This window comes from Pan troglodytes, chromosome 12 (genome assembly GCF_028858775.2).
Source record: "Pan troglodytes isolate AG18354 chromosome 12, NHGRI_mPanTro3-v2.0_pri, whole genome shotgun sequence".
NCBI classification, from domain to species: Eukaryota; Metazoa; Chordata; class Mammalia; order Primates; family Hominidae; genus Pan; species Pan troglodytes.
This window is the reverse complement of record NC_072410.2, coordinates 67779613-67805419: the sequence shown is the minus strand read 5'-3', so window position 1 is coordinate 67805419 and position 25807 is coordinate 67779613. Positions and strand designations below refer to the sequence as shown.

The 25807-nt window shown below is 38.9% G+C and overlaps 1 protein-coding gene and 1 non-coding gene across 16 annotated transcripts in view; both read left to right on the top strand.

Annotated features, from left to right (window-relative positions):
• Window positions 1-25807, top strand: part of EML6 (EMAP like 6) — a 251024-nt gene that overhangs the window by 121561 nt on the left and 103656 nt on the right. For 13 of the 15 annotated variants that reach the window (XR_010149134.1, XR_010149136.1, XR_010149135.1 and 10 more), the window contains 8 exons: window positions 1114-1251; window positions 3590-3846; window positions 7273-7485; window positions 13147-13311; window positions 17398-17504; window positions 20374-20492; window positions 22796-22982; window positions 25116-25221. Coding sequence is in view for 9 of the 15 variants with exons in the window: in XM_063789079.1 (XP_063645149.1) it covers window positions 1114-1251; window positions 3590-3846; window positions 7273-7485; window positions 13147-13311; window positions 17398-17504; window positions 20374-20492; window positions 22796-22982; window positions 25116-25221 (1292 nt within the window). In the remaining 6 variants the exon portion in view is untranslated. The remainder of the gene's footprint in view (window positions 1-1113; window positions 1252-3589; window positions 3847-7272; window positions 7486-13146; window positions 13312-17397; window positions 17505-20373; window positions 20493-22795; window positions 22983-25115; window positions 25222-25807) is intronic. The other 2 variants (XM_063789078.1, XM_063789076.1) reach the window with 1 other exon arrangement.
• LOC112208240 (U7 small nuclear RNA) lies at window positions 3917-3980 on the top strand. The gene has a single exon (XR_002942659.1). It is a non-coding gene; the product is annotated as a U7 small nuclear RNA (small nuclear RNA).

The window sequence follows — 25807 nt, the reverse complement described above, 5'->3', positions numbered from 1 at the left end:
GATATGTAGATATATAGATATATATTTATATTGATCTATATATTGAGAGATATATATTTATGTTGATATATATTTATATTGAGAAAGAGATATAATGATACATAATTTTTTTTTTTTGAGACAGGGCCTTCCTCTGTTTCCCAGGCTGGAGTGTAGTAGTATGAACATAGCTAACTGCAACCTTGAACTCCTAGGCTCAAGCTATCTTCCTACCTCAGCCTCCAAAGTAGCTGGGATTACAGGCATGCCCCACCACACCCAGCTATTTTTAAAATCTTTTTTAGAGATGGAGTCTCACCATGTTGCTCAGGCTGGTCTTGAACTCCTGGGCTCAAGCAGTCTTCCTGCCTTGGCCTCCCAAAGTGCTGGGATTATAGGCATGAGCCACTGTGTCTGGCGCATACTTTTTAAAAAGCTAATAATAATGGCATCTTATCCTGTAAGTACTTTTTAACATGTATGTGTGATGAACAACCCTTGGTATACATAAAGGACCACTTAATTTCCAAAGTGAAAGTAATATTTTGTATGAAGTAGTATTTAATTTTTTTTTTTTTTTTTTTTGGAGACAGGGCCTTGCACTGACACCCAGGCTGGAGTGCGGTGGCAGGATCAGCCTTGAACTCCTGGGCTTAAGTGATCCTCCTGCCTGTGCCCCCCAAGTAGCTGGGGCTACAGGCACACACCACCACATCCAGCTAATTTTTGTATTTTTTGTAGAGTCTGTGTCTCATTATATTGCCCAGGCTATTCTCGAACTCCTGGGCTCAAGTGATCCTCCTGCCATGGCCTCCCAAAGTGCTGGGATGACAGGCGTTGAGCCATCATGCCCAGCCTTAAATTTTTTTTTTGTTCTGTGAATCTCAAAATCTTTGGAAATGTTACCTCATTTTATAATTTTTGCTGGTTTCCTTCAAATAATGAAAATGACCCAAAGATGCACTAAAACACCTTTCCAGACTCGCTGACAGGCCATGATAAAGGGCTCTGGTGTGAAGTTCCTATGTCTTTTCTTGTTACTGTTGGTGTGGTGAGCAGCCCTTCTTGCCTTGGGCTGGCCGATGACCATGGGAAGTTGGTTTTGTTTTGTTTTGACTTCGTTCTTGTGCCTAGGCTGTGGAGCCTGGCTGATCATGCCTTGATCGCCCGCTGTAACATGGAAGAGGCGGTTCGCAGTGTAGCTTTCAGCCCCGACGGATCTCAGCTGGCCCTGGGCATGAAGGACGGCTCTTTCATTGTTCTCCGAGTCAGGCACGTACTGATGTTGAAAATGGTATTTAGAAATGCTCTCGTGTTAAATGTTACAGTTTTCCTGGTCATAATACATGCTAGGACCTTAGGAAAAATCCATTTACCCATTCAAATAGGAATACTATAGATCTACGATCCCCTATCTGTAATTCTGAAGTCCTAACACTCTGAAAATACAAAATTATTTGATAATTTGGCAGCACAGTCTAACCCAACAAACTGATGTGAGGCTGTTTATAATCTAGTAATCTCTTAGTAGAAATAATCATGTATCATGTGACTTGCTGCAAAATTGTTGTGTTTAATACAGATTGCTGCCCCAGCCCCCACTGGGGATGTTACATGATACATTGTGTATGAACCTTTCTAAAATCTAATGAATAATGAATTCCCAAGCACATCTAATTCCAAGGGTTTTGGATAAAAGATTGTGGGCTTTTGTAGTAAGCCAAGAAAAGAGGAAGAAAGAATAAAGCAGCACCCAACAGCACCAGATGTTTAGAGGTGAGCTTTAGTAAAAGATTTCTTCTACCCGTAATTGATACTAAAATGGAATATTTCCTGTTTACTGACATCCTATATATTTTTTACTGAAAAAAATTATGACCCACCCTTGTAATTCCTCTGAATGCATTTGTCGTTCTCTCGACTCGCATGTTTTGTAATTATAGAAAATAAATGCAGCTATAAAGTAAATATTGCCCGCTTTGCACAGAGAATTCTCCATAGCTTTGATTGGAGAATGGTCTTAGCACAGTTTATTACACTACATTCTCACTACCAACCACACATAACTCATTACTGAACTAGTGGGCAACATTTTCTTTCTCTGCTTAGTGATGTGTGAGAAGATGGCTGAGTACCAGATTTCCTTTTCGATGGACTTCTCAAGCTTCCACACTACACACACACACACACACACACACATAAATTTCCAGACACCTATTTTATGACATTCTAGTACACCATAATGCTATTAATAAATGATAGCAGGTATGAGCGACTGTTATGTAGAACGATTATTTGCTATTCTTTATGTATTCAGTTTTTTTGGAGTTGATGAAGCCATCTTTACTGGCTCAGGGGACCTGCTAGTTGTCATAATCCTGTCTCACAATTGTAGGGAAAAAACAACCCCAGTGAGCTTTCCAGTGTGAGCAGAAATTCTTAAAAGTATCTGGTCAGAAACAAAACAAAATATTCCAGTGACTCACTGTATTCATGACAGTGAAATGTTGAATGATTACATCACAATTTAACATTTAAAAAGGTAATTTTCTTCAGCTGCTTTTTTGACTTGCTCTTTTTGCGACAATAGGTGTCAAGCTTAACAGTCACTTGTTTCTTAAAGTATAAAAAAGATGATTTATTTATGTTAATCTTGATACATTATCCCTTTCTCCATGGCGTATTTTTAAAACAATTTGACAAACCCCAACTTTTGAAACAAAAATTTTAGGGAAAAATAATATATAGTTAAACATGAAAGCAAATGTGCATTTCTTTTTAAAATTTCAAAAATCGATACATAATAGATACACATATTTTCAGGGTACATGTAATTGAATACATTCATATAATTCGTGAAGATCAAATCAGTGTAATTGGGCTATCCATCACCTTAAATATTTTTTTCTTTATGCTAGAGACATTTGAATTATTTTCTCCCATTTGGAAATATCTGATAGATTATTATAACCTATAGTTACTCCACTGATCTATCAAACGCTGGATCTTATTTCTTCTATCACACTGCAGTTTGTGCCCATTAATCTACCTCTCTTCATCACAAATATGCACTTAATTAAATTTTTTGTTTTTACTTTGGAAGCCCAAAATATCATTTAAACAGTTTGTTATTCTCCTAAAATGCCATAAATTTTAAGACGGAGTCTTGCTCTGTCGCCCAAGCTGGAGTGCAGTGGTGCCATCTTGACTCACTGCAAACTCTACCTCCCAGGTTCACGCCATTCTCCTGCCTCAGCCTCCCGATTAGCTGGGACTACAGGCGCCTGCCACCACGCCCGGCTAATTTTTTGTATTTTTCATAGAGATAGGGTTTCACCTTGTTATCCAGGATGGTCTCAATCTCCTGACCTCGTGATCCGCCTGCCTCGGCCTCCCAAAGTGCTGGGATTACAGGCGTAAGCCACTGCGCCTGGCCAATGCCATAAATTTTAAATAATAACATTTTATATATTTACTAAAAAGTTAATCCTTTAATTCCTGCAGGTTTGGTTCTCTTTCAACACACTTCTTTTTCTGACACATATATTTTAAAACTTGGATTTTCTATTTGTAGAATTGCTGCTTATCGTTTTGCTTTTTATTCTTACAGAGATATGACAGAAGTAGTTCACATCAAAGATCGAAAAGAAGTCATTCATGAAATGAAATTTTCTCCAGATGGTTCTTACCTTGCAGTGGGATCCAATGATGGCCCAGTAGATGTCTATGCTGTTGCCCAGAGGTATAAGAAAATTGGAGAATGCAGCAAGTCCCTTAGTTTCATCACGCACATTGACTGGTCCTTGGATAGTAAATACTTGCAAACTAATGACGGTGCAGGAGAACGATTGTTCTACAGAATGCCATGTAAGTCATGTGGAGGCCTTTTATGTTTCTGGAAAGCAAAATTTTGAACCAGGTGAAGGAAATACAGGACAAGTGTCATGGCTCTTTAAGAATTTGTACAGCAGGTTTTCTGGTTTTTGCCGGAAAGCACCCGCACCTCAGGGCAAGGAATGTTTTCTGTCGCAAGATCCTAAATAACAGACATTCAAAGGAAAGGTATGAGTTGGAACATGTTAAACTAAAAATTACTGCACAACAAGGGAGATCGTGAATGAAATTTAAAGACAAGGCATAGACTAGGCATAAATTCTTGCCATTGTTATAATGGACAAAAGATATATATCTAGAATATATAAAGAATGCTTAAGGATAAGAGCAAGGAAAAAAAACACTAGAAAAATGGGCAAATCTCACATGACCAATAAAAGACTAGGAATCAAGGAAATGATCATTAAAACAACAGTAAAGTACCATTTTACACTATTTAGACTGGCAAAAGTCTGATGGCCAGAAGAGGGGAAATGGAAACCACATATACTGCTGGTGAGAACATGCACTAAGGCATGTGCGCACAAGGATGTTTGTGACACAATGCCTAAATGTTTATCAGCATGAGGAGAGTTGGGTTAAATGTGGTGTAGTCATATAATGGAATACTTTAAAGAACTTGAATAAATTAAACTAGAGCTACTTGCATCAGTAGGGATAGATCTCAAAAATATGCTGAGCTGACAAAAGAAAGTTGTGGAATGATATATACAGTCTATGGTCATTTATATAAACTATTAGCACATGAAAAAATTCTGTATTATTTATGACCATATACACATGTAGTAAATGTTTTAACAATGCATGGGAATGATACCTCATTCAGGATGTTGGTTACCGCTGAGAAGCAGAGATGATCTTGGAAAGAATAACCCAATGAGGCCAGGCATGGTGGCTCATGCCTGTAATCCTAGCACTTTTGGAGACTGAGGCGGGTGGATCACTTGAGGTCAGGAGTTCGAAATCAACTTGGCCAACATGGTGATGTCCCATCTCTGCTAAAAATACAAAAAAAATTAGCCAGGTGTGGTGGCGGGCACCTGTATTTCCAGCTACTTGGGAGGCTAAGGCGGCAGAATTGCTTGAACCCAGGAGGTGGAGGTTGCAGCGAGCTGAGATCGCACCACTGCACTCCAGCCTGGGTGATGGAGCGAGACTCCATCTCAAAATAAATAAATAATAAATAAATTTAGAAAAAAAGCCCAATGGATTTTAACTCTGAAACATTTTCTTTAAAATTCTGTGATAAAGACATAATGTTAGGATTTGTTGAAACTGTGTGGTGTAACACTTGTACACTATAGTAGTCTGTATAATTTTCTGTATGCTCGAAGTATTTCATAGTTTTTTAAAGTAGAGAAAATCTGAAACAATTGTAGAACCAACTTTCAAGTATTTGGATGTTCATGACCTGTTTAGTTCATTATCCAAGTCTTTTGCTTTATCTGTTATTTCTTCTTTATTCCTGCTCTTTGCCCATTTCATTGTTCATTAATGTGTACCTAAAAAGTTGACTAAATGGTGATAATGCAAAATAGTCATAATGCTTCTGTCAGTGCCTTGCACACACAATTCTGCAGCAGGGTTAGAAATGAATGAAAATGAACTGGAGGTATCATCCGTGGGTTTCAGCTTGTTGGGCAATAATACTCCCATCGTAACACAGATATCCAGGGCTAGTCGGCTACATTATCATTAGGAAAACTGGTTCCTGCCAGAATAGAAAAGAATAGTCTATTGAAATTTTAGAAAAAATGGCCCTGGGAGTATTAGAAACTCTGAGATCAGCTTAGAACTCCAACACAACATTTCAAGATTTAAGTCTTCAAAGATTTGAGGATCATAGTCCTTATTTACTTTGATTGTTTTAGTCCCAGATCTTTGTTCTTCATAATTGGAATCTCTTACTGGTTATTTGGTGAAATGTGCCCATTGGGATTTTTTAAATGCTATTTTTGTGACCCCACCATAACTTTTATAAGAGATTCATCTGACTTACATAATACTCATTTATTAACATTTAGTTTGTATAATGCTAAAATAAATGTCATAATTAAGACTCTGCCTTATCAAATTCTTCAGTGTACCATTGCTGAAATATGTATTTCTTTGTTTTCTTTGCTTGACGTTACTTCATATATTTTTTCTATGTGAAAAAATATTAAACACATGTTTATCATTTGCAATAATAAAATACCATCCTATTCAGGGGTGGCATCATAATTTACTTCATCACTGTCTTATTATTGGGTATTTGAGCTTATTTCTAGTTTCTTTGTTGGTCCAGCTGTTGGAATTCCAAATGCCCTTGTACTGGTGGAATTTTCTCTCCTGAGTTACTTCCTAGGACTGTATTCTCCAAGGCAAGAACACTAGGTGAAAGACTGTGTTCCAACTACAGACGTTTTTATTTTGTTGTCTCTTTAATGAAGTTTTACGTAATGCTGTTACAGTCTAGAATTTTAAGGTGCCAATTTGATAATGCACCAGTATTATATAAGGGCATTTATTCTCACCAGTTCTTTATTTTGAAAATACTTATTCTGAGAGAGAAGTTAGGTAATATGCTTAAATGTCTTGATTTTGAATTTTAAAATCGTGTATGGTTAAACACCTTCCCAAATGTATGTTTGTTTCCTTCTTTGTGTGCTCTCTGGGGAACATCCCTGACCTGCTGTGGTGGGAACTGGGTAGTGGGCCATCCCCATTTGGGAATATACACAGCACAACGGTCGGGATTATTTTCCCCCGTGAATTACATTTTATTTCATCATAATCTTGTAGATTTTCAGTGCCTAGTACTTATAAATTTAAATAATATTCACTAATTTTTTTTCATTAATCTACTGAGCCTGAATTTTAAAGACATCACTTCTGAGCATCCTTAAATTATGAAAAATAGAAGTTGAGGATGAACTTAGCCAAAGTTTTTAAAACCTGGCAAAGCGTTGGTGACTAAACATGATGATACATGATAAAAGTCATTTCATTAATAATACAAAGCATAATACCATCTGTATCAAGGTAATTAAGTAATTGTTAGTGGCTTGAGACATTACATTTAGTATGATAATTTTCTTCTTAAGTTTTTTGAAACATTCATGTGTTTATTGGGTACATGTGAAATTCTGTGACATTCATAGAATGTGTAGTGATCAAGTCAGGATATTTAGGGATGCATCACCTGAATATTTCATCATTTTCTTTTTATGTCTGAGTTTTGAGTGTGGGCTTTCTTTAAGCCATGCAAAAAAAGAAAAAATCGCAAATGGGATAAAGAGATTAAAATATGTAGTTTTCTGTATTTACAAAAGTTTTCTTAAAGTTTCAGATCTTTATAAAAAATAAATTAGAATAAACTTTTTATTTAAATGTAATGTTAATATTGATTATTTTCAGCTGGGAAGCCTTTAACAAGTAAAGAAGAAATTAAAGGGATTCCTTGGGCCTCCTGGACATGCGTGAAAGGCCCTGAAGTGAGTGGAATTTGGCCCAAATACACTGAGGTTACTGACATCAACTCAGTGGATGCGAATTACAACAGCTCAGTGCTGGTGTCTGGAGATGATTTTGGACTGGTTAAATTGTTTAAATTTCCTTGTCTCAAGAGAGGTAAGGCCAAAAGAGATGTTTCATTGCATAAAGATTTACTCTAAACTGTATACAGTACAATTAAGGCTGATCTTCCTGCTGTCTATTCCAATGCACTGTTTATTTTATCTTGTATATTCTTATTTACTTTTCAACAATTTTAAATAGAATGTGTTGATGTCTTCTACTTTTGACATCTTAAGATATGTGGTTTTGCAAATTTAAGAAAGAATTTGCTAATAGAGTTATTACCATATTGTGATTTGTAAGCCTTGTTTCACATTTCAAACAAGTCATATTTATGTAAATATTCATAGTTTATATATAGTCCGTTAAAATGTTGTAACTAAAATTCTTTTATGATTCAGAGCTATTGTGCTTATACATGGAAAAGCAAAGGAAATCCTTTCAGACATAATTAAAATCTGATCATGGTTGTGGTGATAAAAGTTTATGGACCTCTCGTCATAGCAGTAATTTTGCAAACTAGATTTACATAACTGGTGAAATTTTTGAGAGAAGTTTGATTCAAAGCAACCCTCTTTGCCCTCATGTTTTGTTGTTTTGTTTTGTTAAAATTGTTTGACTTCAGTTATGTGGCACAGTCAAGCGTTGTAGAAGGTGATGAATTAACCATGTAATGACCTCTTCTTCCTTTGCAAGTTTAGGCAAAGCCCATATTCAGGCTCTTCTGAGACTCCTCAACTGTGCCTGAAAATCCAATCTTAGAAAAGTAATCAACAGGGACATGCTACTGCCTGAAAACTCTTTCACTTGAACAATTTTTAGACTAAGCAAGGAAAGGGATTGAAAAATGCAATCAGAAAGTCATTTTCAGCTAACTGGCAGTTTTGAAGCAGTGACAGTTATGGTACAAATGGAACATAAAATGCATAACAAGACACCATCACTGAAACATCACAAAATGACCATCCGTTTAAAATGTACAAGGCACAGAATTATCTCAACATGCCCAATTCATACTCTTCTTTTTCCCCACAAGAGCCCTTTGAGTAATAGGGCATATCTTGTTAGATTGAGTAGTATACTTGCAGGGGGTAAGTTAGGCCTCCGAGAAAGTACCTGGGAATTCAGAATTGAGAAGAAACAACATTGGGGTCAGTGGCAACACTACTGGTCTCTAGTGTCAGAACTTGGGAATAAACATAACTCGATGATAATTGATATCCTATGCATCCCAAGTCTTTTAAGGTGTGCTTTGGTCTGGAAAATAGCAATGGAAATGTGGATCTGTTAGAAAAGAAAGCGTGTGTTAGTCTATTCTTACATTGCTGTAAAGAAGTACCTGAGACTTGGTAATTTATAAAGAATAGAGGTTTAATTGGCTCACGGTTTTGTAGGCTACACAGGAAGTATGATGCTAGCATTTGCTTGGCGTCTGGGCGAGGGGTGCTCAGGAAACTTACAATCATGGCAGAAGGTGAGGGGGAGAAGGCACGTCACAAAGCCAGAGCAGGAGCAAGACAGAGCTAGAGCAGGGTTCCTACACTTTTGAGCAAGCAGATCTCATGAAAATTTGTTCACTTTTAGGACAGCACCAAGAGGATGATGCTAACCTATTCATGAGAAATTCACCCCCATAATCCAGTTACCTTCTACCAGGCCCCCCCCCCTAATTCTGGAGATTACAATTCAACATGAGGTTTGAGCAGGGACACATGTCCAAACTATATTACAGAGGGTGAGTAGTGCTGTCAAAATGAGTCACCGTTACATAAAAAACAGCTCTTTGGATAATGGCACACAGAGGGCATCTGCATGAATGAGGAGAGATGGACAGCCAGATGACAGTATGGTGAGAAGTAGCAAAACCCACCTCAGCAACCCACAGACATATCCATGTCCTCATAGCAAATGGACTTGTGTTCTACTTTTCATGACACATGGCTTATAAATCTTGTAATTTGCCTCTGAGACATTCAGGCTTTTGTGTCCTTTTTGTACCAAAACTACTGGTGGGGAAGTGAATAAAAGAGTGGCAATTGTTGATGGGAATACTAGCAGTTGGTGGAATGTGTCTGTCTGTAATTTAGGTGACAAGGTACAAGTATTCCCTGTACATTTTGAACCTGTAAACAGCCAGATATGGGCAGGTGCTGATGACCATGAGCAGTTGTGGGAAATGAGCAAACATTATTGTTTTCCATTGTGATTTTTAAAAACTCACAACCAAGTTAATTTGACATGTTTGCAATTATATGTGTATAACAGTCAGTTGCACAGTAATTAGACGTAAGTGTTCTGCAGTTAATGAAAATGACTGCTACTGTACTATGTTTACGTAGCCAAACCAATTTGTTTTTCTCATTTTGACAGTTTTCACATCTTAAAATAATTAGGATCAATACTGACAGCTTTCCCTGATACCACTTAGACTATATCCTGTTTGACCATCACCACACAGACACTGAAACGAGGTAAAATCCAAGGCCTTGCTCAGTGACAATTTTCCATGTCCTAATAGCCTTGGTACTCACCCCTACTCCAATGGGAGACTCAGAGGCTCTCCATGTTCCACCTGGTGCACCCGTTCCATTCCTCCTTTGCATTACACCTCAGCAACCCACAAAAGTATCCATGTCCTGATAGCAAATGGACTTGTGTTGTACATTTTATGACACATGGCCTATGGACAGCTTGAACAGCCACCTCCCATGATGAGTGTCCTGAATGTTAAGACTTGAGTTGCAGAAATCTTGGATCTTAGATCTTGGAGGGGCTGGTGCTGGCCTTCCATATGTCATGGATAAGCTTGATGCAGTGCAGGAGCAGGAAGGCCAGTGTGGCTAGAACTTAGTGCATGAGGGGAAGAGTTGCGTACCGTGACATTGGAGAGGGTGACAGGGCTGTGTCGTAAAGGGCCCCCTGGCCACTACTAGAAATCAGAGTCGTCTTCTAAGTGCAATGAAAAACTATGGATGGTTTTACATGGAGTGATGTGACCAATCCAAGCTTTTAAGACTGTTGATATTTTGTGGAATGGTTAGGAAAAGGGAGGTTTCAAGTAGAGAAGTTATTGCAGGAGTCCAGGTAAGAGATGATGTGGCTTGGACAAAGATATTAGGAAGAGATACAGAAAGGTTGGTCGGGCTTAGGAAACAGTTTCAAAGCAGAGCTGAGGGTCTTACAGATGGACTGGATATGAGAATAGAGGAAAAGAAAGTAATCAAGGATGACTTCTAAGTTTGGGACTTGAGCAGTGGGTTGAATAGTGGCAGCATTTACAGAGCTGGGAAAATGAGAAGAAAGATGTTTGTCTCTGGGAGTGCACATAAGGGGAAGAGGAATGTCTCGGTCTGTTTTCCTTGTTGTAAGTTAGGGGCCCGTACTGGGCATCCAGGTGGACGTGGCACAGAGCTGTCAGTGCTCCAGGGAGATGTCAGGGCTGGAGATGTGCACTTGGCAGTCACGTTGACAGCACTTTAAAGCCATGGGGGAGGAGGTTGATAGAGAAGACATGAGGGCTGAGGCCTGAGCCCTCCTGTGGTGCAGAGGACAAAGGGAGGTCTGGTGGAGTCATTCAGTGTCCCAAGGAAAGCCTTTTGAGAGACAGGTGTGGCCTTCATTTATTCAAGAAGTGTTTGTTAAATGCTGTCCTAGGGGATGGAGATAGGCCAGTGATGAAAACAAGCACAAATCCCTGCCCTCATGGAGCTTTTGTTCTACTGGTCCACAGTTAATATACAAGAAAATATAAACATCTGATTGTGAGAAGTGCTGTGAAGAAAAATAAACAGTGGGAGCAGAGAATGCTGGAATTGGGCAGTGCAGTGTTCTAAATGAGTTGGTCAAAGAGGGGCTTGCTGTTGTGGTTTCATTTGACTTAGAACCTGAAGGAGAATGAAGGATCCAGCTGTTCAGATATCTAGGGAGAGAGCACTTCAGACAGAGGAAACAGCAAAGGCCTAGAAGCAGAGAAAATGCCTAGCATGTTTAGGGAATAGCAAAGAGACCAATGTACCCAGAGCAGAGTGAGTGAGCGGGGAGAGAGGGCAGAAAGAAAAGATGAGAGAGATAAGGCCTAAGTATTAATGACATTAATGCTTTTGCAGGTTCTAGTTCCAGCTTACAAAGGCTATATTAATTATCTATTGCTGCATAACAAATTATTCTCCAAATTTAAAAGTGTAAATGCACAAACATTTATTATATCATGGTTTCTGGGAGTCAAGGAGTCCCAAGAAGCTTAGCTGGGTGATTCTAGTTCAGGGTCTCTCATGAGGTTGCAGTCATGTGAAGGCTAGACTGAGGCCAGAGGATTCACTTCTTCCAAGATGGCTCACTCATGTGGCTCTTGGCAGGAGGCCTCAGTTCCTGCTGTGTGAGCCTCTCCATAGATTGCTCCAGTGTGCTTATGACGTGGCATATAGAGATCCAAGAAAGACAGCAAGGAAGAATCTGCAGTACCTTTTATAACCTCCTCTTAGATGTCAGCTTCACTTTTGCCATATTCTGTTCATTTTGTATCAGAGAATTTGTGGACATATTTTTAAACCTCTGCAAAGAGATAGGCTAATTGATCTGTGAGGAAGGTATAAAGGTCAAGGAAGCAAAGAAGAGGCCAACACTTTAAGATCTAAAGAGAGTTGGGAAGAGCATACCCTGCTCCCCAATTACTCAATCATGAGCCAACATTTCCAACTGACCTTAGTTGGAGCCAGTTTGACTTTATTACGAAACTGATTGAGGTAACTCTTTGAAGTAGGCAAGTTTGCTTTTGAGACCCAATGCTTCCTTTCCCTTCTGCAGCAGAATTCCCCTAATTTTTCTCAGAGCCCCTGATATAATGAGGCTTATCTGGTCAGAGCATGCTCTCAAAAAATGTATGAGCATGACATGTAGCAGTAATTTTCACCTTCTTACAAATCATTGCCTCTCCAGTGGACATTTGAAATTTAAACATGTGATAGTTGAACAGATGGCCTCCCCCAACCCTAATAAAAGGGATTTCATTTAGAGAAACTGTGAGAAATAGAAATGTTTTTGAAGAGAGGTTGGGGTATTTGACCTCCTGAAATCTACCATGGACTTTGGGGTTCTAGGCCTCCATGTAAGATGGACCCTGCTTATTACTCGAGTGCCTTGATGCCGCTGTGTACTGAGCATATGCTGATATGCTGAAGGCTTTACTACTGTAGTTCAACCACAAATATCACTTCAAGTAGCTTTTTCTATTGCACTCACTACCTGGGGTTAGTGTTCACTGAGTAAAGCAACCAGTTTAAGGAGGAAAAAATGATTCTCCAAACTCTATGTCTACGTGACTCCAAACAATAATTTTATTTCCATAGAATTATTTTCTGTTTCCTGTTAAACAGGATTGCCTGTCTTATCTTTCATTTAAATAAGAATGTGTAAGATGTTCATTCTCTGTCATTTATTTTCAGAATCAGTGAAGCAGTAGGCATTATTTGGAACAGGTTCAGATGTGTCTTTAGCCACAGGGCTTAAATTTTACGACCTATTTTTAGCTTACTGCATATTGGAATAATTGAGATATATTTTGAAGCATTTGGTTATTTGTTACAATATGTAAGACGGAACATCATTTTCAGATATATTTAAAGATTTTACTCTTCAACATGAACAGAAGGGGGGTTGTTTTAAACTAATGAACTCTTCTTTTTTCATAACTAATCCTCTCAAAAAATATTCTTTCAGGAGCCAAATTTAGAAAGTATGTGGGCCATTCTGCACATGTCACAAATGTCCGCTGGTCCCATGACTTTCAGTGGGTGTTGAGCACAGGAGGGGCTGATCACTCAGTTTTCCAGTGGAGGTTTATTCCAGGTGTCAGCAACGGCATGCTGGAAACTACACCCCAAGGTAAACCCAGCAATAATTTCTTAACATCATTTTATTTTTTAATAGGCATTTCAAAGAATGGTCTAACATGTATACTATAGGTAAAGGATTTAAGCAATTTTGGAAAATTGATTCCTGTAATCTTAAAATTTTAAGATAAGAAGAAACTTTAAAGATTAACATGGGTCAGTTGGATAATTTTCTTCAAAGGAAGTTACTATACCAAATGCAAGTTGAGCAGGATGTCAGCAACGTGACATCTGCAATGTCAGAATAGGAAGCTCCTGACGCTCCCTCCAGTCATGGACACCAAATACACATTGATTCGCAGGTCCATTCTCTCTGAGAGAAAGTCATACAAGTTGAGAAACTCCTACCCACCAGGCAACTGAGAAAACATCCACATTGGGTAGGTAGGAAAAGCTGAGGCACACTCTGGCAGGAACCCTACCCTGGGCACTGCTTCCTGAAATTGGGACAGGAATCCCCACCACCCAACCTCTCCCTGTGGAGAGAAGGGTTTGGACCTCACACATAGTGCCCTAACTCTAGGTTACCCGTGGACTGGCTCTTAATTCACCAACTCTGGGAGTAGAGGGAGTTAGACATTTGGGAGTCTCTAGACCATGGGAAAGAAGCCTCGGTTTGATACAAGTGCTCAAGCCTTCCAGGGACTTCATCCCCTGGAGCAGTTCTGAGAAGGGGCTTAAAAAATGCAGCCCAGTTTCTACCTAGAAGGGGTTTATGACACATTTCCGGAGGCTACTTGGCGGCCTGCCTTCTAACCAGTATGCAACAGGGATTTAGAGGGGCAGACACGCATTAACCCAGCTGGCAGCCTAAGAAACAGACCTCTGAGCCTCCTCCCATGACTCATCCCAGCAGTAACTCCAGATCTAATAATATACTCTGGAAGGAGTTTGTCCACACGTTGAGCTCCCCAACTTTTATAGCTTCCACTCAAGGAAATGCATCCTAAACCTCCCACTTCGGGGAGCAGAGGGGGCAAAGTATATGAATGTCTGTCTAGACCATAGAGAAAGGTGGCAGTTTTATATGGACTTGTAGGTACTTCCAGCGGCTTCTTCTCTTAGGAGTGGTGACGAGAAGGTGCTCTAAGAATGCGGCTCCTCATTTCTCCCCAGATGGGGTTTATGCCATGTGTTGAATGCCCAACTTTTACAGCTACCTCCCAGAGGACTCCATCCTAAACCTCTTTGCTCTGGGAGCAGAAGGGACTAGGAATATTCTAGTCTTCCTATATCACAGAACAGAGATGTGGTCTTAAATGGGTTTACAAACACTTACAGGAGTGACATCCCCTTGGAGCAGTGCAGAAAAAGGTTGGGAATGTGCAACTCCCATTTTTTTTCTCCAAAAGGGGCTTACAGCATACACTTCCAATGCTACTTGATGGCCTGCCATCAAATGATTTCCATCAAGGAGCTAACAGGGCAAACATATAATAGCCTTCCAGCAGCCAGAGCTCAGCACTTCATGAGCCTTTGCTCTGGCTCGCCCCAGTGATACATCTAAGCCTACCCATACTTACTGGAAAAAGTTTGGTCATACACCAAGTGCCACACCTTCTATAGCTCCCACCTGTCTCCTTAACGAACTAGCTCTGGAAATTGATGGGGCTTCGCATTCCTGAGTGGACTTAAACCACAGAAAATGAAGAGGTAGAGGTACAATGGGCCCACTTCAGGAGTTATCTCCCCAGGATCAGAGGGTACAGCCTAAATGTGAGTACAGGCATTTGTCACAGATTCTCTACCTGGCTTAGTGCAGAAAAAGTGAGCGGTAAATGACTGTGCTCAGCTTCACTGTGAAGATAGAAGGAATTGAAACACATAGTCCACCCTCCAACCCTTCTAGCTACATCAAAAGTGTCTTGATGTCTTCCCCCCTTTACAGTCTTGCGGTACCAACAGGACATGGCACATCTTAAGCTCTAGGGGCCACCAAAACAGACAATAGTCTGGACAAACACAGATTTGAGAGGCACCTTAAAACCATTGGCCAGTCAGATTGGTGAGATCCTTCTCCTATACAAGGCCAGTCTGACGAGATAGGGAGAGGTTTTTTTTTGTTTTTTTTTTGTTTTTTTTTAAATCTAATGCACAGAAACCAACACACAGTGTCAGTGACAATGAAGAAATGAAATTCCAGATAAACGAGCAAGACATCTCCAGAAAGCAACCCCAGTTAAGTAGAGATATGTGATTTACCCAACAGGGAATTCAAAATAATAGTCATAAAGGCCCTCACTGAGGTCAAGAGAGCAATATTAGAACAAATTGAGAACTTTAGAGATAGAAGGTGTTTTTTAAAACTACTCAATGAATTTTGGTACTTTTGAAATACTTTCTCTGAGGATTGGCTGAGCACGTTGACTCATGACTGTAATCCCAGCACTTTGGGAGGCTAAGGCGGGTGGATCACTTGAGGTTAGGAGTTTGAACACCAGCCTGGCCAACATGGTGAAACACCCTGTCTCTACTAAAAATACAAAAATTAGCCAGGCATGGTGGAGCGCATCTATAATCCCAGGTACAGGGGAGGCTGAGGCAGGAGAACTGCTTGAACCAGGAGGTGAAGGTTGCAGTGAGCCACGATTGTGCCACCGCACTCCAGCCTGGGTGACATAACATGACTCCATCTCTTAAAAAAAAAAAAAAAAAAAAAAAACTTTCTCTGAAGAGTACTGCCACTGAACTGAAAAATTCAATAGAGAGGTTCAATAGCAGACTAGATTAAGCAGAAGAAAGGAACAGTGAACTTGGAAAGACAGATTACTGGGAACCATCCAATCTGAGAAACAAAAAGAAAAAGACTAAAGATAGCTTAGAGACTTAGGGTGGTCCAGCAACTTACGTGTTACCAACATGCCAAAAAGAGAAGAGAGAGAAATGGGCAGAAAACATGTTCAAGGAAATAACGGCAGAAAAATTCCCAAGCCTAGGAAAGAAAATAAGCCAAATCTAGGAAGCGCAAAGGACACGAGTAAGATGAATCCAAAAAGATATACCCCAAGAAACATCTTAAATGATCAAAAGTTAAAGGCAGAGCATTATAAGTAGTAAGGGAAAAGAGAATCATCACACATAAGGAAACCTCTATAAAACCATCAGCAGATTTCCCAAATGCAAGTTGAAGGTCTAAGGTTTACGTGAAGAATTAACCCTTGGGGAATAACAGGAGAGGATACATTTCAGCTTCCTTAGGACAATTGTAACAGGCAGTGGGTCTGCTCAGTCAGGCTGCAGGGGAACAGGGTAACCTTTGAAATGTAAGTGGCCTTCAGAATGGGGCTCAAGCAGTGGTTCACGGTTGGGGCCTCTGTGTTCCAATTCAGTGGACATGTATGTAGTCTTTTCATTTATCTCTGATGTCAGCAGGGATGAGCAGGTGATAAAATGAAAAATTATTTGAATAAATGTCGACAAGAGTTCTGTGGTGGTTTGGGCCATGACAATTACCAACACTTGGGTGGGCATGGTTAAAAGGCTAAAGAGGATCTGTATTGAAGTAAATGGTTGGGTTTATTTTTGCCCTAGCCTTTCCCTTTTTAAAACCTGCCCATTTTACAAAACAAAGCTTAAAACCCAGGTATCTGCTATCTAATAGAAATGTGTAAATGACCAACCTAGGCAATGTGGTGAAACCCTGTCCCTACAAATAAAATTTAAAAATTAACTGGGCATGGTGGTACGCATCTCTGTAGTCCCAGCTGCCAGGAGGCTGAGGTGGGAGGATTGCTTGAGCCCCGGAGGAGGAGGTTGTAGTGAGCTGAGATTGTGCCACTGCATTCCAGCCTAGGAGACAGACCCTGTCTCAAAAAAAGTATAAATGAGTTTAGTCTGCCTGGTGGGTGGTGTGGGGAAGGAAGTTGGCCTAGTCTGTTAATGTTCCTGAAAGGAGTGAAGGGTGGGCTGAACTAAACCAAAAGGTGAAAGAAAGATGTTTTAACAATTTATATTAAATGAAAACTATGGTATAGTTTTTATTTACTTTGCTAGGATAAAAGGAAAAATATTTTAGATAATTTCAGTTGCTCAGAGTCTCAGAATTTTTGCTTGTTTCTTATGGGTTGTATCTCTGCAGAAGGTGGAGCTGATTCCTACAGTGAAGAATCTGATTCAGATTTATCTGATGTGCCCGAACTGGACTCTGATATTGAGCAAGAAGCTCAAATCAATTATGATCGCCAGGTCGGTAAGCAGGGAGCAATGAAAATTTGTAACCCCAGAAGGGGATCCCATTGGATTTGGACATAGCACTAAAAATGACTGGCACTTAGACAAAGAGAATTGAGGCAAAAACAAGAAAAATAGTCTACTTTGTGCCTTTAAGTGCAGGTTAAAACCGAAGTGTTTACCCAATCATACCATTAAAATTTATTTCAGCAGAAAGTAATTGCAAAGTTTCAAAACTGAACCCCTGGTATTTGGGCTTTTTGCCTCCCTAGCACCTAAAACTTTAAAATATATTTTGAAGAAAAATGTGCAAGTAAGCCATAGGTCTTTTTTCACTTTCTTAGCAGATTATGAAAGCATGTGTTTGCTTTACAAGGATGGATACCCTTGAGGCATGGTGGTTTGCATGTGAGCTTGTTAGCCCGGTTTTTCTATTAACTTACTGCAACCATTATCCATTTAATCAAAGTAATTATCTACTTAAAGTAAAAGCTCAAATAAAATGTGTATTAATCTTTCCAGTCAGAAATTACCTCTAGTAGGAAAGCTGATCAGCTGACTTCAATTTTTTTGGAAGTTGACATATCATTTTAGCACTAAACAGTGTTAAAGCAATCCCTCAGCGGAATCTGAACACATACCACCTTGTTACAGCAATAACCATGGGGGTTCTCTTTTTCTTTCTTGTCACTTAACAAAGATATGTGAAGCAGATTCTGTACATGAATGTGGAATGAATAAGACTTCAAATTTCAGATACATGAACTGTAAGTGTCGCCAATAGAGATTTAAGATATAGGCCTATGGCAGCTACCATGTATTGAAAGAAGTAAAGTAACTTGCCCATGTCCACTTTGCTTGTCGTATTAGGATAACAATGCTTACCTAGGCTTCTCTCCAAAGTGCACATTCTATGCACTACTTGGTTTGCCTCTATATAAGCATTAAATTGGAATATTTTTCAGCCCATAATCATCAGTCATTGATTCAGAGTTTGAAAAATTGTGTTCGTACCAAGACAGTCTAATGGTTTGGGTCAGCCCCATGACGAAATCATCTTGACTGTGCATTGACACATTGTATTATGCAATATGACTACTAAAAAGGACTTGAAAAGAGATTATTGTCTGTGGCCATACAACGCTGAACGTAGTCAATCTTGCCTGAAAGGAAATTATTAATGTGGAAATATTATGCAAACACTAAACAATATTATACTCTGGTATCAGGAGACAATAAATTTTAAACACAATACAGAATTTAGGAAAAGAAATCTTTAATTGGGAAGTGTTTGTTTAATAAAATGGTGCTAGTAGAAGAATGAAAAGGGACCAGGCACAGTGGCTCATTCCTGTAATACCAATGCTTTGGGAGGACAAAGTGGGAGCATCACTTGAGACCAGGAGCTTGAGACCAGCCTAGTTAACACGGTCTCTGTATCTACAAAAAAAAAAAAAAAAATGCTGGGCCTGTAGTCCCAGCTACTCAGGAAGCTGAGGTGGGAGGATTGCCTGAGCTCAGGAGATTGAGGGCTACAAGCCACTGTACTCCAGTCTGGGCAACAGAGCAAGACCCTGTCTCTAAGAAAAATAAATAAAAGAATGAAAAGGTAGACTTAAAATTCATGCCTACGACTTAAACAGTTTGAATATCCTTAATGTGAAAATCTGAATTCTCCAAAATCCAAAACTTCGTAAGTACTGGTTTGATGCTCAAAGGAAATGTGCATTGGAGCATTCTGTGTTTTGGTTTTGGATTTGGAATGCTCAACCAGTAAGTATAATGCAAATATTCCAAGATCTGAAAAAAATCTGAAATCCAAAACATTTCTGATCCCAAACATTTCAAATAAGGAATACTCAACCTGTATATTCTCCCTGACATGTCACTTTCCAATGCTTTCACCGATATTTGATTTACATTCACAATATTCCTGAGTTATTCCTTAACAGGGATTTTTTTAACTCAATTTTACAGATGAGAATTTGAAGCCCACAGAGGTTATGAGACCCATTTAAACAATAGAAATATCAAGACTAGAATTCATTGCTCTAAAGTAAATAGTTGGTGAGCTGATGAAAGCATCATGAATTAAGTTGAATAATAACCTTTAGATTCTAGAAGCTTGGTTAATTGCATCTGTAGTAGACAAAACAGTAGTGAGAGTTCTTCTGACCTTTTACAAATGATATTTGATCAAATCCTAAACAGGGGTCTTATATTTTATGATTTTTAAAAGAGTTTGATTAAATAAAAACTTGATGAAGATGAGAAATTATTACTAGATTGGATTTGATTGTCCACCTGTTAAATGGACATTTCTTGGTAGTAAAGTATAAATACACAGTAAACAACAGATGGGTTTTTATATGCGTTTAAATGGTACAATCAGCAGCACGTTTTAGGTCCCAAGTTAGACCAAGATTGATCTTTGCTCTGTATCTCAGATCTGTTAAGATGCATGAAGCTATGAAGTGAATGTGATTCCAAAGAGAGATTTCAGGAGAAAATTGTCATGACTCATGAGGTCCACATTTTTCAACTGTCAGAATCAGTAAGAGATTTCTGGCCTTAGAAGAAATAAAACAAACTATTTTATTTATATTTTACTGATACTTAATTTCCTTTAAAATTTACTAATATATTTTCTAGGCATTAAGAAAACAGTAACAAATCAAGAAAGATTATTTTAAAATCCCAATTATTTAAAAAATAGTTCATATTAGTTTTATTCATTAGGAAAAAGTAATATTCATTCTCATGTCTTAAGTTTTCAAAGACATTTTATTGAAGCAATTAAAGATTTTACAAGAATGTCAAGATACTGATATTTTTGGAACCTGATGAAAGGCATCTCACCCAGATGTTTCTGTTGTACTTTAAGGTTTACAAAGAAGATCTACCTCAGCTAAAGCAACAAAGTAAAGAGAAAAACCACGTAGTGCCCTTCCTCAAACGAGAAAAGGCTCCTGAGGACAGCTTGAAACTCCAGTTCATACACGGGTGGGTGGCCTGTCATGGGCGCCCGTACGTGTTCCTCTGTCTCTGCCTGGCTGTCACCAACCTTAGCACCAGGCTTAAGGGATCCCCTCCCCTCAGTGTCGTCCTCCTCCTGGCTAGCTCTTCTCTGCAGTGTGCACTTGTACCTGTGGTTGCTATTTTAAGTGTGACTCTCTATCCACTTCCCTCGTTGATGTTCTGTGGCCATCACAGTGTGATTGTCTCTAGATTTCTCAGACTTCGTAGAATTCCATGACTTAAAGGGTGCTGCTGCTCATTGCTGCTGCACTTCTTTCTCATCACCATCTTCACTTCCTCTTTCTCCTTTCCCCTAATCCCCTGCTGTGTTTTGCTGGCTCCACCATAGGACAGTATTTTCTTCAAATATTTTCTGCACATGTGCCCAAAATAATTTTGAATTTTATAAAATTATATGCACCCTTGCATATTTTAAGTAGACAACTAAAACTTTTTAATGTCGGTTTAAATGGCTGAGAAGATACTATCTGTATTATGAATACCTCAGTCCTTTAAATGGATGCAAAGGAACCTAAATGCCATAAATGTTTGATTCTCACTATGATCAACTTAAAAAATACGTGAGACCAGACACAGTGGCTCACACCTGTAATCCCAGCCCTTTGGGAGGCTGAGGCAGGTGGATTGCTTGAGCCCAGGAGTTCGAGACATGGTGAAATCTCATCTCTACAAAAAACTAGCCAGATGTGGTGGCATGTACCTCTAGTCCCAGCTACCCAGGAGGGAAGTTGAGGTTGGGGAATCACCTGAGTTGGGGAGGTCTAGGCTGCAATGAGCTGTGATCTTGCCAGTGCACTCCAGCCTGGTTAACAGTGAGGCCCTGTCTCAAAAGGGGAAAAAAAATACCTGAACAAGTCCTTCTAAAATAGGAAGCTATTTTACATCATTCATATTTCTACCTAAGTTCACATTTCCATTCTAATTTTCCCATAAAATTTTACCCTAACATAATCTTTTTATGCTTGAGAGTCCTTTGTCACCATGTCATACCCTCTGCAAGAAAAAAAATTTTTCTGTGGTCCTAAGACTCTAAGTCAGCCCAATACAATATCCACTAGCCACACACAGTCACTGAGCACTTAAAATATGGCTATTCTGAAAAAAGATGTTCTGCATGTGTAAAATGCACACCAATTTTGAAGACTTACTATGAAAAGAGGAATGTAAAATATCTCATAAGTTTTTATATTGATTACATGTTGATATAGTAATATCTTAGATGTGTTTTGGGTTTAAAATGTTACTGAAATAAATTTTTTTTTCTAATATGGCAACAAATTTTTAATTAGGAGGATCATGTTATTTTTCTGTTAGATACTGTTGCTCCATTAACAGTTTATTTGAATTATAATTATTAGTAAAGTCGACTAAATCAACATGAATATATTACTAATTGTGACATATAATTATTAAGCACAGAAAAATTTTGTTGGAAATTATTTTGATATGATGGATTGGTTTTCAGTTGCAAGATCTGTGCATTTATATTACTTGCCGTTAGAATGTAACAAAGTTTAATATTGAGTCTATTCTCAGTTCTCATTTTTGTATAGATGTAAGCAGTGAGAAAGTTTATTCTCTTAAATAATTAGGTAAGAATGGAGGCCATTTTATAGCAATGTTATTCAATTCTTCAAACTCCTGTGATAGGCCAAAAAAGTCATATTTGATTTCAATATATCACAAAAAATAATGATCTTTCAGCTGGTAATTCCATTAAGTCTCTGTACAATTTTGTTGAAAGCAAAGAATTGGAAATCACTTGATTTGCAGGAATCCTTAGCCAGTCATTAGAGTTGTTTTCTTTCAACATGCATACTTGTATTTTGAATTGTTCCTTTGTTTTGGTGCCCCTGGAAGGGTCTGTGTCCCAGAGTAATACAGTGTAATAGGATTCCAGATGGAGGAGAGGAATGGCTTTCTGCAGTGGGCAGAAGGCATTTATGAGAGGGGGGATGGGAAAGGAATACCTGTGCCTCATCACAGATGTGTTCTCAGATGATCATTTTTAAGAAAAAGCGCACACAATAGCTGAGGATCTCCTAACAGATTCTGTTACAATATTCAGTGCCCATGTGCCTTTTTGAGAGTCATCTCATGCCCTCAGACGGCCACATATCCTCATTTAAACGTTGCTGTCCTATGTGACACCTGGGGTTCCACTTGTACATGTTCATGTCAATATGTTAGCCTTGCCTCTGACACCTCCTGCTCCATGCATTTGCTGTTTGTTCAACCGCTATGCATTTCTTGGACCTGTGCTTCAGTTATAGAGGCTACGACTGTAGAAACAATCTGTTCTACACACAAGCTGGAGAAGTAGTCTACCACATTGCTGCAGTTGCTGTCGTGTATAATCGGCAGCAGCACTCCCAGAGGCTGTACTTGGGGCACGATGACGACATTCTCAGCCTGATCATCCATCCAGTGAAGGACTATGTGGCTACTGGGCAGGTATCTATCTCCTGTAAACTAGGGCCTAGCCAAAAAGAGAATTTAATTTTTGAATTCAGTTTACATATTAGAAATTCAAGAAATACTTGGTAGAAATAAACATGAGATGGGAAGGTGAAGATTGAGTGATCATTGGATCCTTCCAAGATGATGGGAGAATCAACCAAAGCATTTTAGCACTATTGGGAGACCTCTGAGGAGTTCTTTTCCTGGAATGTTGAGATCTATGAATGGGACCAGCTAAAACTAAAATGGCGAAAGTTTTGTCAAGGAGCAGCTTTATATACTTCCTCGCTGTATGCCCAGGACTTAGTATATCCTAGGTACTCAATAAATATTTATTGAATGAACCATTTAAAAATACTATAACATCCAGAGTATAATTATATTTGTAAGACTGAAAACCATAAGACTTTTGACTAATTTGTATTTTAGCCTTATAAAAACACCTTGAATTTTATCTGAACTTTTTTTTGAAATGCCTTAACCTTAGATTGAGTCTGTAATTGAAAAAGCTGCTAAAACAGGGACCCTCTACAATCATTTGGGAGTGTAAAGAGAAAAATAATCATTAATTTATTAAAGACTTTATTAAACACAGATGTATTACCTTGCTGGCAAAAGAGTAATATTGTCAAAAGTATTTTTAGTTTTATCTTTTCCTCAAATGTATAGATTATACTTTTGTTCAGTTTTTATAATGAGTGTTTAATTGCAGATAATACTTCAACTGGTATTAACTAAGTGGCAAATTCTAAGAAAACATTCTTGGTATAATGTCAAAGGTTAACATGAGACAAGCCCTTTTCCTGAGACTCGACATGCAGGTGGTAAAGCCTTTGGACAGAGTTCATAACCTGGGGTTCATGAAATCTATGAATGAAAATGAGAACATGAGAGGAGTCACCCCCTTAAAAAGTTGTATTTGGGGGAAAAAGGATCCATAGCTTTTAAATTTTTTTTTAAAAGGGTTACAGTCCTCCAAAGGGTAAGGGCTGACCATTGGTTTCTACATGAATTTGCTGGCCCTCCAACTGAAAAGGTGTATTTGGGGGAAAAAGGATCCACAGCTTTTAAATTGTTTTTTAAAAGGGTTACAATCCTCCAAAGGGTAAGGGCTGACCGTTGGTTTATACATGAATTTGCTGTCCCTCCAACTGAAAATTAGAGACCTACTGTGTTAGGAGATGTTATAAGGTTTTACAAGTAATTGATCATTGCTTTGCTTTTTCACTTGCCCTTATTTTTTGTCTGTCTTATAAACAGATGGTGCTTGATTCACGTGTATTTAATAGCCTCTTTTTTTAAGTAAAAGCCAGAGGTGGTTTTTTTTTTACATAAATCCCCTAGGAGATACTGCACTCAATACTGTATTTGATGGAAGGTAAACCAGTGGCAAACAGTATTCCAGCAGCCACCTGCAGGAGACTGGGCCTCCAGAGACCTCTGTAGGAGTGGCCTGGATTCTGCTCATTTATGCCTATGGCTTTATCTCCCATTTTTCCTTTTAAAGTCATCACACCCAACAGGTTTCCCCGCCCCCCACTACATATTACAAGTGAGAAAAACCACTTTACTATTATAATTTTCTTTGTTGTTGGGGATTAGTGTGATAGAAGCTTGTATCCCTGCAAAGATAATCCACCTTACTGAAAGATAGTTATGCCATGAAAATGTTATTTCCCAGGGGGAGAAGCGGGGCCAGGCCTTCTTCTGGTGGGTAGCGTAATTGAGAATGGGTAAAATAACTCTGGATAGCGTCATGACAATGTACAAGTGACTTCCTTGACTGAGAAGCAGAATCTTGTGTCGAGCTGGGAAGGCAGGAGAGGGAATGGTAGAAGTAACTGACAAAAACAAGGCACAGTGGAAATTTGAATTAGCCTTAAAGGCCCAGGCATCAGGTTAGGCTCTGTTGGAACTCTACCTGATTGCCAGGACAAGCCTCTTAGAGATACAGTGCCTCAGTTTCCTCATCTCAAAAATAACTGAATTGTAGCAGATGATTTCCTAGGGTCCTTCTATTCTCCAAATGGGTTTATCTTGGTTTCTGAGCAGTGTTGGACTCTAAGGAACAAAATCATTGTTAGTATAACGTGTTAGTAGTTAATAACAGTCATTCTGTTATTTAAGGTTGGAAGAGATGCTGCTATTCATGTGTGGGACACACAAACTCTAAAATGTTTGTCGCTGTTGAAAGGACAACATCAGAGAGGAGTGTGTGCACTTGATTTTTCAGGTAAGGTCCAGAGTGATTGACACATGGTTCTACGTTGAGAGAGAGAGAGACACAGAGAGAGTATGCCCCGCGCATGCGCGCACACGTGTGTGTATTTAAACATGCTCCCACTTAGTCGTTCTGTTTGTATTGAAGTGCAAGCTCTTTGTATGCCAGCTACCCGCTCTTATACTGAGAATCATACATAGGAATACCTCACCAAAAAATGTGGCCTTAGATTACACACCGCTTCCCATCTTCCTCATTTTCTGTCTCCTAAGTCATTACCCAGAGCTCACACTGTGTTCTGTATTTGCTTGAGCAATTTGAAATCCAGAGCAGCTGTTGCTGTTGACTTAGTCGCAAATGTCTGGCAGTGACTCAGAACATCAATTTCATCTCTCCAAATAAGTGGGAGCACATCACTTCTGATTGAAAATACAAAGTACTAGAGAGAAGGCTGCAAATTATCTGCAGAGGGCCACTTTACAACATTGGTATTTTGGAAATAACTTTTATATCGAAAAAATAGAACTGAAGTTTTCATCTCCTTAATTTAAAATTTGAACACAGTATCATAAAAAATAACTGATGAAAGTTAAGTTCC